Source organism: Poecilia reticulata, chromosome 15 (assembly GCF_904066995.2).
Source record: "Poecilia reticulata chromosome 15, P_reticulata-male-v2, whole genome shotgun sequence".
NCBI classification, from domain to species: Eukaryota; Metazoa; Chordata; class Actinopteri; order Cyprinodontiformes; family Poeciliidae; genus Poecilia; species Poecilia reticulata.
In genome coordinates, this window is record NC_088844.1 from 12,441,920 (window position 1) to 12,457,131 (window position 15,212).

Below are 15,212 nucleotides of genomic sequence, written 5' to 3' on the forward strand. Positions count from 1 at the left end.
TTTCTATTGGTTGGCAGGTTTTGTGGAGGAAATTGAAATAAACGTTTGAACTGTTTCCTTACAAGAGCTGTAGTACTGACTCTTCTCATAAAAACAGTCGATTTACTCGCCGAGGACGGCTCTTTTGAACGATTGTAAGTACCGACTGAAAAAAAAAATGTTTTGTATATCTGAGTTTTGTACATGATACCTTTAAACATATGTACGCAAAGTTCCTTTTAACGTAGCCAAGGTACCGAGCTAACCTCATAACAAAATAAGAATTGGATTTACTGGACTACCTCTTTTTAAAACGCTTAGTGTTTGACGCGTTAGTTTTCTTTTCTGCTAACAAAAATGTTTGTTGTTTCCAGATAAAATGGGGGATCATATCGAGGTACAGATCACCCCAGAGACTCCAGGCAGGCCTTCCATTAGAAATCCCTTTGAGAGTCCCAATGACTACCACCACCTGAGGGAGCCTCTGGTGCCCAGTCCGTCTGTCTTCAGATCCAAGCCCTGCAAGGCTGTAAGATTTAAACTTAACCTGTTACTAATGTTAAACCTACTGGATAGGATGCATGTTCTTAATTAGAAATCAGAAACACCGTTGTTGCTCTAATTGCTTGCCAAATTATCCATAGGCTTGTAACTTTGTGACATTTTGTCATGCTATAACTACAAACATCCATGTAATGTATGAGGATCCTTTGTGATGCATCACCACAACACTAAAGTGGTGTAAAAAGAATGTTTGTATTTATACATTTTAAAAAACGTTGAAAAATACAGCTGTACCTTTCGCTGCAGGTATATCTTCAGGTCTTTTTGGAGAACCCCACTGCCATCTTTGCATGTCTACAAGCTTAAGACCAGTCCGACTGGCTGTAGAGAAAACGTAAAAAAGCAATTTTAAGGTCTTGGCACAGTTTCCACAGATTGGATAAGGTCTGGATTTGGATTACAACACAAACGCCCAATTCTTCCATCTTATTCCCAAAATTATACATTCTGTGTGGTCATTCGTGCTCATGCAAATGTAACATTGACATCCATCCATGACATGGACAACAAGGTATCCAACCAATCATTGCAAAGCAGCCCATGAGATGCTGTATATTGTGCAGCTCCAGATGGAACCTATATACTAATCTGGAGGCTATTTAAAAAATATATATGAGATATTGTTGTTATCATTAGGTTGTTTTTTTTATTATTTTTTTTAGATTTGTGAAAAAATAAAAATAAATAATAAAGCCATGTATTCTTTTCTCTCCACTTCAGTTATCCCGTTTTATATTGATCTGTCACATAAACTCTTAATAAAACACTTTGCAGATTGTGGTGAAAATGATCAAGAGATAAGAGTACAGTACTGCCAAATAGTGTGTACTCACACAATTTCTTTGCCGAGTAGTGTATAATACGTAGCCTTTCTTGTATGTCTCTTTTCCAGACTCCACCTAAGTTTAACTGGTCTATTGATGAAATGGCCAGTCTTCTGCCAGTGCATATAGACCCAGAGGAAATCCAGCGGCAGTCATTCTACCTCAGCCAGACGAGGTATATGTTGTTAAGCAGTAAATTAGATGCGTTGTCTAAAACTGAAAAAAAAAAAAAAACTTGACAAAATTCAGATAATTTTAAATCTATACGTTTTATTTATTTGTTTTTTATTTTACTTAATTTCAGGATGGATTTAGACATTGAGGAAAAATGTCAGAATGCTATTGAGCAGGTAAATAATGTCAAAGTATCTGTGCTCATAATATGTGCTTCAACACTAATGAGTCCCTGGTTATGTAATTGTATATTTTGTATTTTCGAATGAAGTTTTTCACCAAAGGAGCCATTGTGCCTTCCCCTTGGGCAGCACCAGAAACCCGTAGAGCCACTCACTTGTACAAAAAAAGTAAATAACATTATAGTAAATTTTTGTGAGTTGTTTTTCTATTTTTTTGTTTGAATGCAATTTTTGTGTTTTTTAGGTCCTTTTTCTGAAGCGATCTCAGAGGAGTCTGAAAAAATCTCAGGTTAGTTTACATTAATTACAATATTTAAAATATACTGTAGCTAATCTCTGTTTTTTTCAGGGAGGAATGTTTTCATTAGTGTACTTCTGTTCCTCTTCCATACATCAGTACAAATGATTGTGGATCTTTAAAATAATGCATTATGCACAATGCTGACCATTGTTTATTCCAGTATCATAATTTTTCAAACTTTCACAGTAACTCTCAAATGTAAAAATGCAGCCAGTTGGCGATATGTGGCACTTAGGGAGGTTTTTGTGTGACATTGAAAAACAAAACAATTGGGGAAAAATGTTCACTGAAATCTGCAAATAAACTAAGATCTATACAAAGAAGTTGGATACAAGTTAGAACTTTTACAAAGTTTTTTTTTTTTTTTTTTTTGGATTCCATTACCAGGAGATAAAAAGAAAGGAACTATAAAATCACAGAGTTTATGTATTTTGATATTAATCATTTGTAACATTGAAACATTTATTTCTATATTACCTTTGCTTGACACGACTAATTATTTTTGTTTTATTGACAGTTGCTTGCCAGACGACTCTTTCACTACCTTTGGCGTTTGATTTGGAGAAATTACTCGGTAACCTTCTATTGACTCAAATCGAAGTCGGTAGCATCTCCTTTAGCTTTTGTCGTATTTTCACGTAACGTTTGTTCGCCTCAGGAGAATACTACCGCTACGAGGAGGCCTGTGATGCCGTACAGGAGAGCCTCAGCTCCTCCTCGTTGAGGCGGAAGCTTTTCCTCGACGGCCAGTTCAGCTACAGCAGCTCTGACAGCTCCACGCCGCCGAGCCCCGACAGAGCCAACGGCCGACTCGAAGGGCCGTCTCCCTACAGAGGTGGAGTCGGAGCCGCAGGTGACGGTGTCGAAGGGGACGCATTAACATCTGTCTGTCCGTCACCTCTGGCCGGCGGCCGGTCGGCCCAGACTCCCTCTACGGTACGTCGTGAGTCCTTGAGAAAATTGTTGTTTTTAATTAATGAGGAGGTGACATTTGTGGGATATAAGCCGTACACAATTAAACAAATGCTAATTTTAAATGTCTGAACTGTAGGGCCAGTTCTCGTCGAGTCCCATCCAGCAGGGCTGCTTCAGAGACTGTAGCCTCGGCAGCATCAGCAGCCCTCTGTTTCCTGATAGGTCATCTCCTGCTGGCCACGCCTCTCCGACTGTTTCTCCTATCCTTGTTGACATGGCGCGAACTCCCAGAAACTCAGGTAGACAATCTGCTTTCAACTGTGGAGCGTTGCGTGGTTACAGAGCCTAGGACCTCCGTCCTATGTACCTTTGTTGCATGTCTTTCCCCCTTCTGTCTGCCCCCTTCATTTCGGATTACTATCAAAATATAAGCCACTATTGCTGAAAAATCATACAAAAAAAATCCCAAATCTTGTGGGGGTTCAGGTTGGTTTTATCTCCTTGATCTGGATCTTTTCAGGTGAGCAGAAACAGCACAGCAACTTTACCCCACATGGAGGTCCGCTGGATGCGGACGTTGCCCTCACTAATGAAAGTCCGTTTGTGGAAGGATGCTCCCCTATTCGTAGCTGCTCCCCTCACCAACTCCTCTACCAACACGACCAAAACACTTCCAGACCCAAGGCCAGACCCAGAGTCCGCAACTGGGCGTCCCCTCCGCTGATCTCGCCAATCCTCAACCCCAAGCTCCAAGATGACCGGGAGGCCGACGAACACTCTCCTACCTCTTCCTCATCTTCTCTCCCAGCCATGGAACTAGACCCAACGTCGCCGCTGGCAACAGACGGCCACTCTGCTTCCCCTGAGAGAATTAACCTGGATACCATGGAGGTTGTGAAGATGGAAGAAGGACAAAATGTGGGGCTTAAAAAAAGGCTCGAGGAGGACGAGGAGGAGGGTGGATTCCCTTCAGAACACCTGACTAGCTCTCGCATGGGAAATGCGTCAGCGACAGAAGGCTCTCAAATGTTCCTCTCGCTCCTGGCAGAAGGAAGCAGCCTTCGCTACGACTCCAGCATGCAGGTCAGTGAGAGAAACTTGACAAAACCTTACTTTCATTTTTATTCCAGTGAGACTTCAATGGAAGACTTCCTTCTTAGTAAATGTTGATTGTTGTGCAGGTGGACAGTGGCTACAACACCATCTCAGCTGGCACCGCTAGCCTCATCGACGGCATCAGCTCGGACATCCAGAGCAGTTCCAACCAGGTAGAAGAATTGTTTCCCGTCACCCGACTCAGTAAAGTTAAGGTGAGGTTAATCGTTGTTTGTACCTTTGATCAAGATAGACCTTTTATATTTATCCATCCATTTTCTGGACAACCATGCACGCACACACTCACACCAAGGGAGAATTTAGAGAGACCAAATAACCTTATAGTCATGTTTTTGGACTGTGGGAGGAAGCCAGAGTACCCGGAGAGAACCCACGCATGCACAGGGAGAACATGCAAACTCCATGCAGAAAGACCCGGGCCGGGAATCCAACCCAGAACCTTCTTGCTACAAGGCAACAGTGTTACCAACTGCGCAGCAGTATATACATTTAGATATATGTATATTTATCGAGATATGTGTATATTTAGATAAATATACACGTATCTAAATATATATTTAGATGCATTTAAAGCATCCCGACTATAAATTTTGTTTGGAAATCACTAAACCTGGAGTCGCAATCCCCATTGCAATGTCAGTGAATGCAGTACTGTAGAAAGTGCTTGGACACAGCATTTGGTAGGATAATATGTTTATTGCAACATGCATTTATCCTCTGGATATTGATCATATTTGACCAATTAGATTAACTGTCCCTTATGGTCAAGTTTGGCAAAGATGCTAATGCTCATTGAGGGTTAACTGGAGAGAAAGAGACAAAAAATGTGGATTAATCAAAATTAATATCGTTTAATGTATTTCAAAGACACGTTATGTGATAGACTAACACAAAGGAAACCGATAGGGCCCTGAAATCCAGTTGTCAAATGGCTGAATTACCAAACTCTGCTTTAAACAGAAAACTTTACCCTAATCTTTCCTGTATGGTTTTTGGTCTCAGCTGAGATTAAAGTGGACTTGGCTTGTTGGGTAGCTTCAGAAGGCTGTTGGTTACAAAGAATTTTATCTTGAGAGATCAAGAGAAAAGGGGCTGAATATAGCTGCGAGAAACAGTTTTTAGATTCTTTAAAAGATTTTGAATTTCATGTATTTTGTATGGTTTGGTAGTATCGTGAAAAAGTTCTTATGCCTAAATACTCAGTGAAGGCTTCATTGAAACGTCAACCAACAACTGAACTGCCTGAATATTCACACGGACTCCTTTATTTGAGCTCTTCATCTTTTAATTGTGTTTTTTAGGCATTTCATCCTCCCCGCTGCCTCACCTGATTTTCTACGTTTAAAGGGACGCTCTTCCAACGAAGGCCTATGATTACTTTGCAATAAAATTCAAATAAACTTACACTATGTTTAGAAATGTTGAGTTTTACCAGAATGTTTTGCTGTGAATGAAACTGCAGGGCAACAAATACCTGACTGAAAGCAAACGCTCTGCCTGTTATGAATAATCACAGGGAATGTTGAGCTGCAGGGAAGGTTTTTGTTTTTCTTTTCAGTCATTTTGTAAACCACTGAAATCTCATTCTTTGTAATAGTTTTTAAATTAAGATGTAGAGGTTTGATAAAATTGGGGAAGTTTTGTGAAAACATGTCTGTGTTGCACATGAATGGTCTTTTTTTTATTTTTATGCTGTATTGATGCCAGCGGGCAGAATTTCAATTATAACTGGTGACAGACTTTTACTGTATTTATATTTTTATAAAACTTTGTTTTATTTTTTTATTTTTTTTAACTTATCACTATAACCAATATTTGTTTAAATCAGGATCTGTAGATCACAACTGTAATTTTGCAATAAATACAACTAATGCAAAACAAATGCCACCAATTGAGTTGGAAAAAATGGAGCCCTTTTATTTTTTTAAACATTTTGACATGAAGGTTTTACACATTAAAATGCCTTAAGCTCTTCATGTGTTTGTTTTTTAGCCTCACGATGTCATTCGAGTTGTTCTGTTTATTTGCAGAACACACTAACGGTTCTGTGATAAGAATAAAAACACTCTGCTGTCACCAATTCCTTTTTGTTTTAGGTTAAACTGAAGCGACATTTATCATACATTCGGCTTTATTTCCACCGGCAACTGTTTTAAGCAAAAAGAAGAGTAAAAAATACACCAGCGTCCGTTTCACTGGATCGAACTTGCTATAATGAGTGACGTATTTGCTAGGAAGAGATTTGCTCGTGAAAACACAACAAATCTCTTTCAATAAGTACCAAAAATAAAGTCGAGATCTTCTGGGTGAAATGCAACGCTCGTCTCAGCGGTCCAGTTTTCGCTTCTTGGCTTGTGGTTCCGCTTCCGGTGCAGGAACACTAACACCAGGAATCTATATGAGGGGGGAAACAACAGAGCTTCAGAAAAATGTCAATATCGTTTTATCAGGACTTGTACAAAGCGGTGAATCTTTTTTTCACTGACAACAAAACAACGGCTGGGTTCCAAAGTGGACAGATTTCCACCGCAGGATTTTATAAAACCGGTTTTAAAAAGAAACCTTAAAAAATAAAAAAAATTCTGCTTTACAGGTTATTTCTGGTTGACATCCCAAGAATCGAGTTGAGCTGTTGTTAGTAACGGTTACAAAAGACCGACTTTAAATATGTCAACATAGATTCTTAAAGAGTTGCATTTGTTTTCCAGAGTTCCTACTTCATCTTTAAAAGTGTGGAACTGATCATTTTGCAAAACAATATAAGAATTTAAAGAGAAAATTGAGTTGGAAAAAGTTTTCCAGACCATTTTTTTCTATTATCAGAAGACGAGAAGATTTCATTGCCAAGCAGTTATTTCTCACTGATTTATATTAAATGTACAAGCTTCATCTCATGACTTGCCACATCTCATTGAGTTTGATATTTTACAGATCTGTGCTTTTGATTTTTCACTTACTGACTGAATATACTCATTAAAAAAATCGATAAAGGGCGATTTTCTACAAATTTGATTTACAGCCAACTTCCAATTCACATTCAACTGGACCAATAGTTCCTAAAGTCTTAAATTCCAAACAAAACACTAAGTCATTTAGTTTGGTTATTTTTCTTTTTTGAAGGAAACGTGCTACTAAAATCTACAAATATGCTTTATGCATACTCTGAAAATGACAGACATTTAATTGTTATACATGTATATAAAAAAAATAAAAGAGAAGACAAATACTTTGGACCAGTGTTTAAGTTGTCCTTACCACAGGTTCTGTCAGAGCCATGCGGATCTTCTGGTGCTGAATGTTGGAGTCGTCCAGGCTGATGGTGACCTTCACCTGGTCAAATATGTGGAAAGTGTGCCGCTCCACCTTCAGAGTGGGACCCTTTACACGAATACACAGGAAACATTTTTAACATTTATTCTCTGACTAAAAAGAAAAAACTACAGCAAAACAAGAACTGAAGTGTCTGGACCTCTTCGTTAAAAACGAGGTTGGGAGAAGCTTTGTCTTTAGCGTCAAAGAAAACGGTTCCTTCCAGACCGAACTTCGGGATCAGAACGATGATCGCGTTCTTCCGCACGAACAGAACGAATCCCTTCTCGTTGAGAATTCCTCGGGTCTTGAAGAACAACTGCAAGGGAATTGAAAGGACGCTTTGGTCAAATTCAAATACAATTTTCGAAGTATCGAGTGAAGACGAATGTCTGCAGAGAACAACATTGTGGAATACCTGAGTGTGGAAGGCCACAGACGCTCTCTGTGCGTACTGAGACATTTTGTGTCTGTAGTTGAGGTTGTTGCAAAGAACCGACTGTTTGTGTTTGTCCATCAAATCGGGGTAGGTGCTGTCTGCTCCGATGGCCACCGCCAGTAGGCGGTGCACAATGATGTCAGCGTACCTGCAGAGAGGTAAAAAAAAAACTCAAAGTCAACTATTCAAGACTTTTTCTTTCTGTGAAAAAAGTATTTCTGCAAAGTACATCGAAATTTTCGTACCTCCTAATGGGGGAGGTGAAGTGAGTGTAAATGGGCGAGGCGAGACCGTAGTGGTGGAAGTCGCTGTCCATGCCAGAACAAAAATAAACCGCTTGCATCATGCAGCGAGTGGCTAAAATACGCAGGAGCGTGTTAAAATACTGGAAGCCGTCCACTTTGGCCCCATCCAGGGAATCGGCCAGCGCTTTGGCCGAATCTGTGTGGATCATCACGTTCTGATCAAACAGGGAAACAAAAAGATTAAGTTTCGGTCTGCTCCTTAGCAGGATTAATGTTTGAATCAATTAGGGTATTTAATGATGCGTTCAAAGTCTTTTTTTAGTGACACATGGATTCAACCGACCTTGGACTTTGCGGCTTTGATCAGGATGTCGTAGTTGGACGGAGGGGGAGCTGGATGCTTCCTCAGGAGAGCGCTCTCTGGAAATTCATCGTAAATCTTCTGAGCAACTGAAATATTGGCGAGCAACATGAACTCCTCCACCATGGAGTTTGTCTCCCTGAAAGACGAGTGGTAGTGATTAGAATACTGACAGAAACAGAAAACTGACATCTTGTTAGGGCTTCGGCCGAATTTTGAAAGTCGCTTACATGAGTTCTTTAGTCTGCAGATCAATTGGGTCATGAGTTTCACTGTCCATATGGAACCGAACCTCTAAGGACGACAGCGTCAGGGCCCTGAGGATAGAAATCGGTACATAAGACTTAAACTCGGTTATTTAAAGTCGTAGCATTTCTATCACATCGTATCTAAGCAGTCAAATCATTTAGCAATCTGTAAATTGGTTTTCTGTTAACTAATTACCATTTCCTTACCCATTTTCTACCCTCTTCCTTTTGAGGATCTTTGCGAGTTTGTTGAGGCCCCTCAAGCTTTCAGTGATATCGTCGTTCTTGTTGGCGTCATCTATCCTCATCTGGGCCTCGGCGTAAGTGAGAGACGCCTGAGGAACATCCGGCAGCAAAAAGGAAAACCAATCGTTGAAACTAGACACAAATACCACGAAAATATACTTAAAACTATGCATTTTCTAGTCAGTGTTTTTACCTTGGAGTTAATTATGCTTTTTGTAAACCGAGTCTTCAAAATTTCTGCTTTGTGGTTCATTTCCCAAATACATGAAAAAGCAAACCTGTGGACAGACGGAAAAACAAGAAACCAGAATTTGAAATAATTTCAAGGTATTTTCCTCCATCTTATCGCTTCGACTAGGGAGGCATTCAATCTGATTTCACCAACTCTCAAGTGATTATCTGAAACAAACTGCTGTCCTACTGGCATTGAGAGCTGAATGAATAACAGCAGTGTTGTATTGAGGCACCGATAACTTTGGAGGTTGCTCTAAGTTTGTGTGTGTGCGTGTGTGTTTCATCCTCACCTCTCCACATTGGAGCGTAGAGAGCAAAGGTTAGAGCTGAGCAGCTCAGGAACCATGTCTATTCTCTGCGGAGGAACAACATTAAAAACTGCTCACAACTTTCATGCAGAAATAGAGTCATGACATAATCCTAGGTCGTATTTGTAAATCATACATGCAACTAAAGATGTTTAAGTTCAGCGTTTTTTTCCTCGTTTTTTAAAAGACACACCGAACTCCATCTTGCACCGTTTTCTGAGGTTAAAACGGAGCCATGCAAGTTTTGATTGTCTTACTTTGCCACATAAATACACGGTGGTCCCTCGGTTAGCCGCCTCTTTGTCCAGAGCATTCCCAGGTCTGATAAAGTGACTGACGTCAGCGATGTGAACTCCTACCTACAGCGAAACGCATTGCAAGCTGATTGAAATACACAAACCGATAACCCAAACGGCTTAGTGCTGTCACTGATGAGCACCTCAAGCTTCCCGTTTTCCAGCTCCCTGCAGTGCAGAGCATCGTCTATATCTGTACATCCTGGAGGATCCACACTGCACACTGTTAAATGCCTCAGGTCCTGCCTCTGTGCCAGGTCCTGTACAACACATACATGTTAATGCCGTACACACGCATTTATAAATGTGCAATACTTTGTGCAGCTGCAGGAGATGTTACCTCTGGTGTGATGCTCCACGGCATTTTGGGAAGGAAGTTGAGCACGGCCTGAGAGAAGGCCTGATGTGGAACATCGTGCTCCAGAAGCAGGACTTCCTCCTCAGTGTCCTTCTCACCGGCACCACCCAGACTGCGGACAAAATGACCCTAACACACAAATAATTAACGGGAGTCAATTACAGCTCTTTGTGGGCTGCGGTAAATGAATGTGATGGGACTTACATTTGGGTATCTAGAGTCTTTGGGCCAGCCATCAATGGCCACCATAATCCTCTGACCTGCAAGAGTGGAGGCTTGTCGTGTTTCGATGCGAATGCGTGGGATACGGCGATCTGCTGGGGTGAAAAGATGGCGGGTGGACTGGGGAGGGGGGAAATTAAATAATGGTAAGACACATACAGTGCCTGAAGGTCAGACAGATCAAACAGAAAGCATCTTTGGGGGGAAGAGTGCATAATCAAGTTTCATACAAAGTTCCTATGGTAGTCAGTATTTTCAAGCCAAATATAGATGCAAACTTTTCTCTGAATAATAACATTTGTAAAAAAAAAAAAAATAACATTTGGAAATTCAACATTTTTTCATATATTTATTTTTTGCTCCATCTCCAAATCTTTGAAATATTTAAATCAAAATTCAGACTTTTCCAGTAGTTTCCAGACTGTGTAGAAATCCTGTGCAATTACAACCTTCATATTTTAAGACGTGGACAGGAAAAATGGTAAACATACTTCTTTGATTTGGGAGACATTCAGCATGCCACAGAATGGCCTCCAGTTCCTTTTGATGATTCCCACTACTTTTCCTGTTGCCCTCCTGGCCGTCTCAGTTAAGGGTCCCGTCAGCTGGACAGAGACGGGAAGAAGAGGATTTGTTAAAAACAATTTTCTTGGGGACTTCCGGTGTTATACCGTATTCGGTGACTGCAGGCGGCGCTGTTGCAGTTTTAACCATACTTTGCCATTTAGTAACATCTTACCACTACTATTGTGACTATTGTGCAAATATAGACGGTATGTGATAAGAGCTATCGTATTCTGTCACCATAGATACTTCCATAATAGTCTCGATATTAGCGGTAAGATTTTATTTTTTATTCTTTGTTCGGCTTTTTTGTTATTTTTCCTTTTGCGTTAGGCCGAGGTATATCCAAACGGTATAAAATTGCAACAGCGCCTCCTGCGGTCGCAATATACGGTAATCACAAAATTTTGTGTAACCACGGGACGCAGCAACGACTCGGCTAACGGGTTCGAGCTAACAAGCAAGGAGACGCAGTGTCGATAAATGACAGACTCGGAACTGATTCTGCGAGAATTGTGAGGGTTTCGCCAAGAAATTAAGTAACAATTAGAAGCAACGAAAGAAGAAATTGCGAAAGTGAATACCAGAACGGACGACGTGGAAGAGCAAATTGAGAAGGCAGAAGAGAGGAGCCAAAACATTTGCAGCGCTATTCAATAAACCAACGGCTAGAATTAAAATAAATGGAAACTTAACCAATTCATTCATACTGAAATGAGGAACAAGACAACGCTGTTGTGCGTTGCCTTGTTTATAGAACCCATGAATCAATTGATCAGGCAGAGGTCAGATATAAAAGGGGTAATTGTGACATGAAACTAGTCTGACGATTTATTGCCAAGTATAGCACAACCCTCACAGGCACTCCCAAAACGTTGGCAATTACTAGATGAGTTTGGTTTAGTCTCTGGTTACGAAATTAATATCAGCAAAACTCAAGGATTAACATTTAACTACAACACCCCCTCCTCCATCTTCAATTAAGATCATGTACAACTGAAATTGGGATGTTGAGTTTATCAAACAGTTGATGTCACAGTCTCACTTCTCTCCAAACTGTGACATCAATTATGGCCCACTAAATTCAAAAATAAAGTCAGACATTCATAGATGGAATGTTACTCCCTTTTTACGTTTAAGATCCCAGATAGAGTCAGGATTAATATTCCTCCACAAATGATGTACTTTTTGCTTTGGAGACTTTGTGGATCTAGCCCTTTTTTTGTTTTTATGTGATGATGTGGTGCGCTCCCTACTTTTGTTAAGTTTTTTTTGTTGTCCTTGAATGACTAATGCTGTTAATTATGAATGTGATGGAAATCTGGCTATCCCAAAAAAAAAAGAAAAAAAAAAACAGATGTCGGAAAGGTCCTTGGTAAAACAACAACAACAACAAAACAAAATTCACCACTTTTTCCTCCTCGTCCTCATCGACGTTATCGTCCTTCGCCGCACCGTCGTCCTGCAGCACGACTGACGACGGCGCCACCCACTGATTCTTTGGCAACAGCTGCACAGCGACCACATCCTGGTGCACCGCTCTGTTGAGGTTCTGAAGACCCTGGATAAGAACCTGGAGGCAAGGAAAAGAGCAAAGCAGAGCTTTTTATTCTTTAAAGTAGAGCTTAAGACTCTTCTTTGACTGCCAATAAGCCAATTCTTTACGCAAAAATCCTTAATCTCTGGAGTCTTGTTAGTAAATTAGCAGGACTCCAGGACATTTCCTAAGACAAGTCCGTGCCCACCTCTGTGCTGTCCTCCCCCTCTCCTTGGACAAAAACCGTGGCCTCCAGATAGTTGTCCCTGCTGGCCCTGAAGGTTCCCTGGAGAAATGAGCCAGACTTGATTCCCGCCTGGACCTTCGACAAAGGAAGATGCTCCGGAAACAACACTTTACTGCTGGTGATCTCATTCTGACGGAGAACAGGAAGCGAAGAAGGGGAAAGATGAAAATAATGCTTTCAGTATGAAACCAGATTTTTTTCTGTGAATAGCTACACAGCTATGCCCACCTTATCATCGTTGGACAAAGCCAAGCAATCCACCAACTCAGGGTTCCCTATCAGACTCTTGATGTATTCATCAACTAGAATGTAAAACGAAAAAAAAAAAAATTGTAGCGACATGCACAAGCATGCTTCATCTTCAAGACTGTCGTGAGGACGGGATATGAATACACTTTACATTTGTACACCACCACGCCGGTCTCCTCAGCCTTTAGCTTGTTGCCTTGATCGTTGGTGAGGAGGACCACCTTGAGATCATCTGAGCCCGACTCTAGCGTTTTCAGATGCTGGCTATACCATTTGACGGCCACACGGATCGCCCGGTCATTACGGTCATTGGCGCTCTCCCCTGGTTCACGTTCGATGAATGTCTCTCTGCAAGAAGATGGAGTCGGGAGTAAACACTACCGAAGTACTTTGCAGTGGAAGGTTAACATCTAAACATGTATTAGACATTAAACATATGAGAGTCAACAGAGTTCAAGCACAAGGTTCAGCTTAGCATGGATGCTATTTAGTAACACAAGTCTCTACAAGAGCTTTAAATTCTCTTAAAGTCACCGGTTATATAGTTACCAACCATTTCCTAGTAGGTACCTGAGTGACTGGAGCATGCTCTAGCTGTATGAAGTACTGAGTTGTGTGTTGCTGTGCACTGCCACTGAGCTGGCTCAGAGTAAACATTTGAGAAAATATCTACTTAACACTTATGAGATACAACTGTTGAAAAAATAATGTAAAAATGTATATTAAAAAAACCCCTCTAAATTAAGTCTTAAGATATATTATAAGTTCACGACCTTTACAGACTTACCGTGGCCACAAACATTTTTTGGCAATAATCGAACCCCATAATTACGTACAGACTTGCAGCAAAAATAAAAACAGTGCGTTTCTAAATATCACCAGTGTGCATTTACTGTATATGATCTTGTGGTTTCCCCTCCCCGGTACCTGTGGTGTTCGTTGGTGAATGTGTAGAAGTGTCTCCCTTGTTCATGTATGATATCCTTCAGGCGTTTATAAACCGGTGCACTGCGATGACGAACCTCCTGAAGAACAGTCTGAAGGATTATCACGTTGCGAATCACCGGATCTTCCAACACGTCAATCTGAAGTAAAACAAAAAAAACGTAAACATAAAAAAATTAGAATGAGAGGAACGTTTATGTGGCCACATTTGTAAATCTCGAAAAGTAGATACTCTTGAGTTGTTACCTGATGCAGCACTACGTTGGTGTCAGGAACCAGATAGTGAGGGTAGGGACACAGACTGCTCTCAATACACGCGTCTCTCTGCAGCACCGTGGAGTCCTGTTTGCACTCAGTGCAGACTTCACTTCCACACCAAATATCATCTCTCAGGTAATGCTCACGTACGACCTTCAACACCCCACCCGATCGGGTCTTCTTTACGAAGGTCTTAGACTTCAACATGATGAAGATATAAGGCCGCCGCGTCTAATTTCTGGTGATTTTATCCCACCATCTGAAGTTGCCAGGCAGTCCCACTGACCATGTGTAGCCACTCGTGGGACGGAAAAAAAACTTTCCAAGAGTTAGAGACGCTATGGGGTTTCTGCTTTGGGTGCTATCAGGCTTACATATATCATCTATGTCTTGAAGCAACCTAAGAAGAATGGATTTGTATCTAAAAAGGTAATAGTTTTATTAGATGGACTAAAAGTAAAAAATAAATCTCATGGCTAGTTTTGGTTGTTCATTTAATTTCTCACTAAAAACAAAGCGAAGGAAGACAGCAGAGAAGCTGAATGGCGAAGAAATTCATTTTATAGCACATCCCAGCGTTGGGAGGTTTGTACTGCACCACAATACTTCGCCATACTGTGGAGGGCATTTTATAGAAACACGCATAAAACAAGCACTAACACAAGATTTTTAGGTCAAACTGTAGGTCTGTCCCGACCCCATTAGGGACAAGGGTGTACAGAAAATGGATGGATGGACTGTAGGTCTGTTGTTGTACTTCTCTAAGTTCCAGTGTTTTATATTTAATGGCAATTAAACAAATGCACGAACAGCAACAGCAAACACTTATCTATTTATGTATCATTTTGAAAATTAAATTATTCAAATGTTGAAAATTCCCCTGTTAAATTTAACCCCCAAAAAAGCAAGAAAAAAAACTCAATAAATCAACAAAAACATAAATACAGCCAAAATAAATACACTTCAGATCAAATTAATATTCAATTTTAGATCAGTTTCACTACATGACTAATGTTGGAAAATAGAAGTCAGTTTTTAAGCATTAGGGTATTGCCCCATTATAAATTGATTTTCCAATATTACTGCTTAAC

General features: G+C 40.5%; 2 protein-coding genes across 3 annotated transcripts; one reads left to right on the plus strand and one right to left on the minus strand.

Moving 5' to 3' along the window:
• Positions 1–2: 2 nt before the first annotated feature.
• On the plus strand, positions 3–5,474 carry bora (bora aurora kinase A activator). Its single transcript, XM_008429269.3, has 12 exons — positions 3–134; positions 354–508; positions 1,436–1,542; positions 1,672–1,717; positions 1,813–1,891; positions 1,968–2,012; positions 2,542–2,598; positions 2,683–2,960; positions 3,076–3,238; positions 3,460–4,022; positions 4,121–4,249; positions 5,357–5,474. The coding sequence occupies exons 2-12, from the start codon at positions 359–361 to the stop codon at positions 5,384–5,386; spliced, it is 1,647 nt and encodes a 548-aa protein (XP_008427491.1). The 5' UTR covers positions 3–134; positions 354–358; the 3' UTR covers positions 5,387–5,474.
• Positions 4,732–14,601, minus strand: dis3 (DIS3 exosome endoribonuclease and 3'-5' exoribonuclease). Of its 2 annotated transcripts, XM_008429268.3 has the most exons (22): positions 14,110–14,601; positions 13,846–14,003; positions 13,070–13,266; positions 12,898–12,971; positions 12,631–12,798; positions 12,294–12,458; positions 10,813–10,926; positions 10,304–10,441; positions 10,082–10,228; positions 9,885–10,001; positions 9,703–9,804; positions 9,428–9,492; positions 9,097–9,181; positions 8,865–8,992; positions 8,640–8,726; positions 8,392–8,548; positions 8,049–8,263; positions 7,783–7,951; positions 7,525–7,683; positions 7,311–7,433; positions 6,337–6,449; positions 4,732–4,858 (listed from the first exon to the last, which is right to left on the minus strand). In XM_008429268.3, the coding sequence occupies exons 1-21, from the start codon at positions 14,326–14,328 to the stop codon at positions 6,381–6,383; spliced, it is 2,856 nt and encodes a 951-aa protein (XP_008427490.1). In that variant the 5' UTR covers positions 14,329–14,601; the 3' UTR covers positions 4,732–4,858; positions 6,337–6,380. The 2 variants fall into 2 exon arrangements, with proteins under 2 accessions (XP_008427490.1, XP_008427489.1); XM_008429267.3 differs by lacking the exon at positions 4,732–4,858 and having other exon boundaries at positions 5,947–6,449; positions 14,110–14,414.
• Positions 14,602–15,212: the final 611 nt, after the last annotated feature.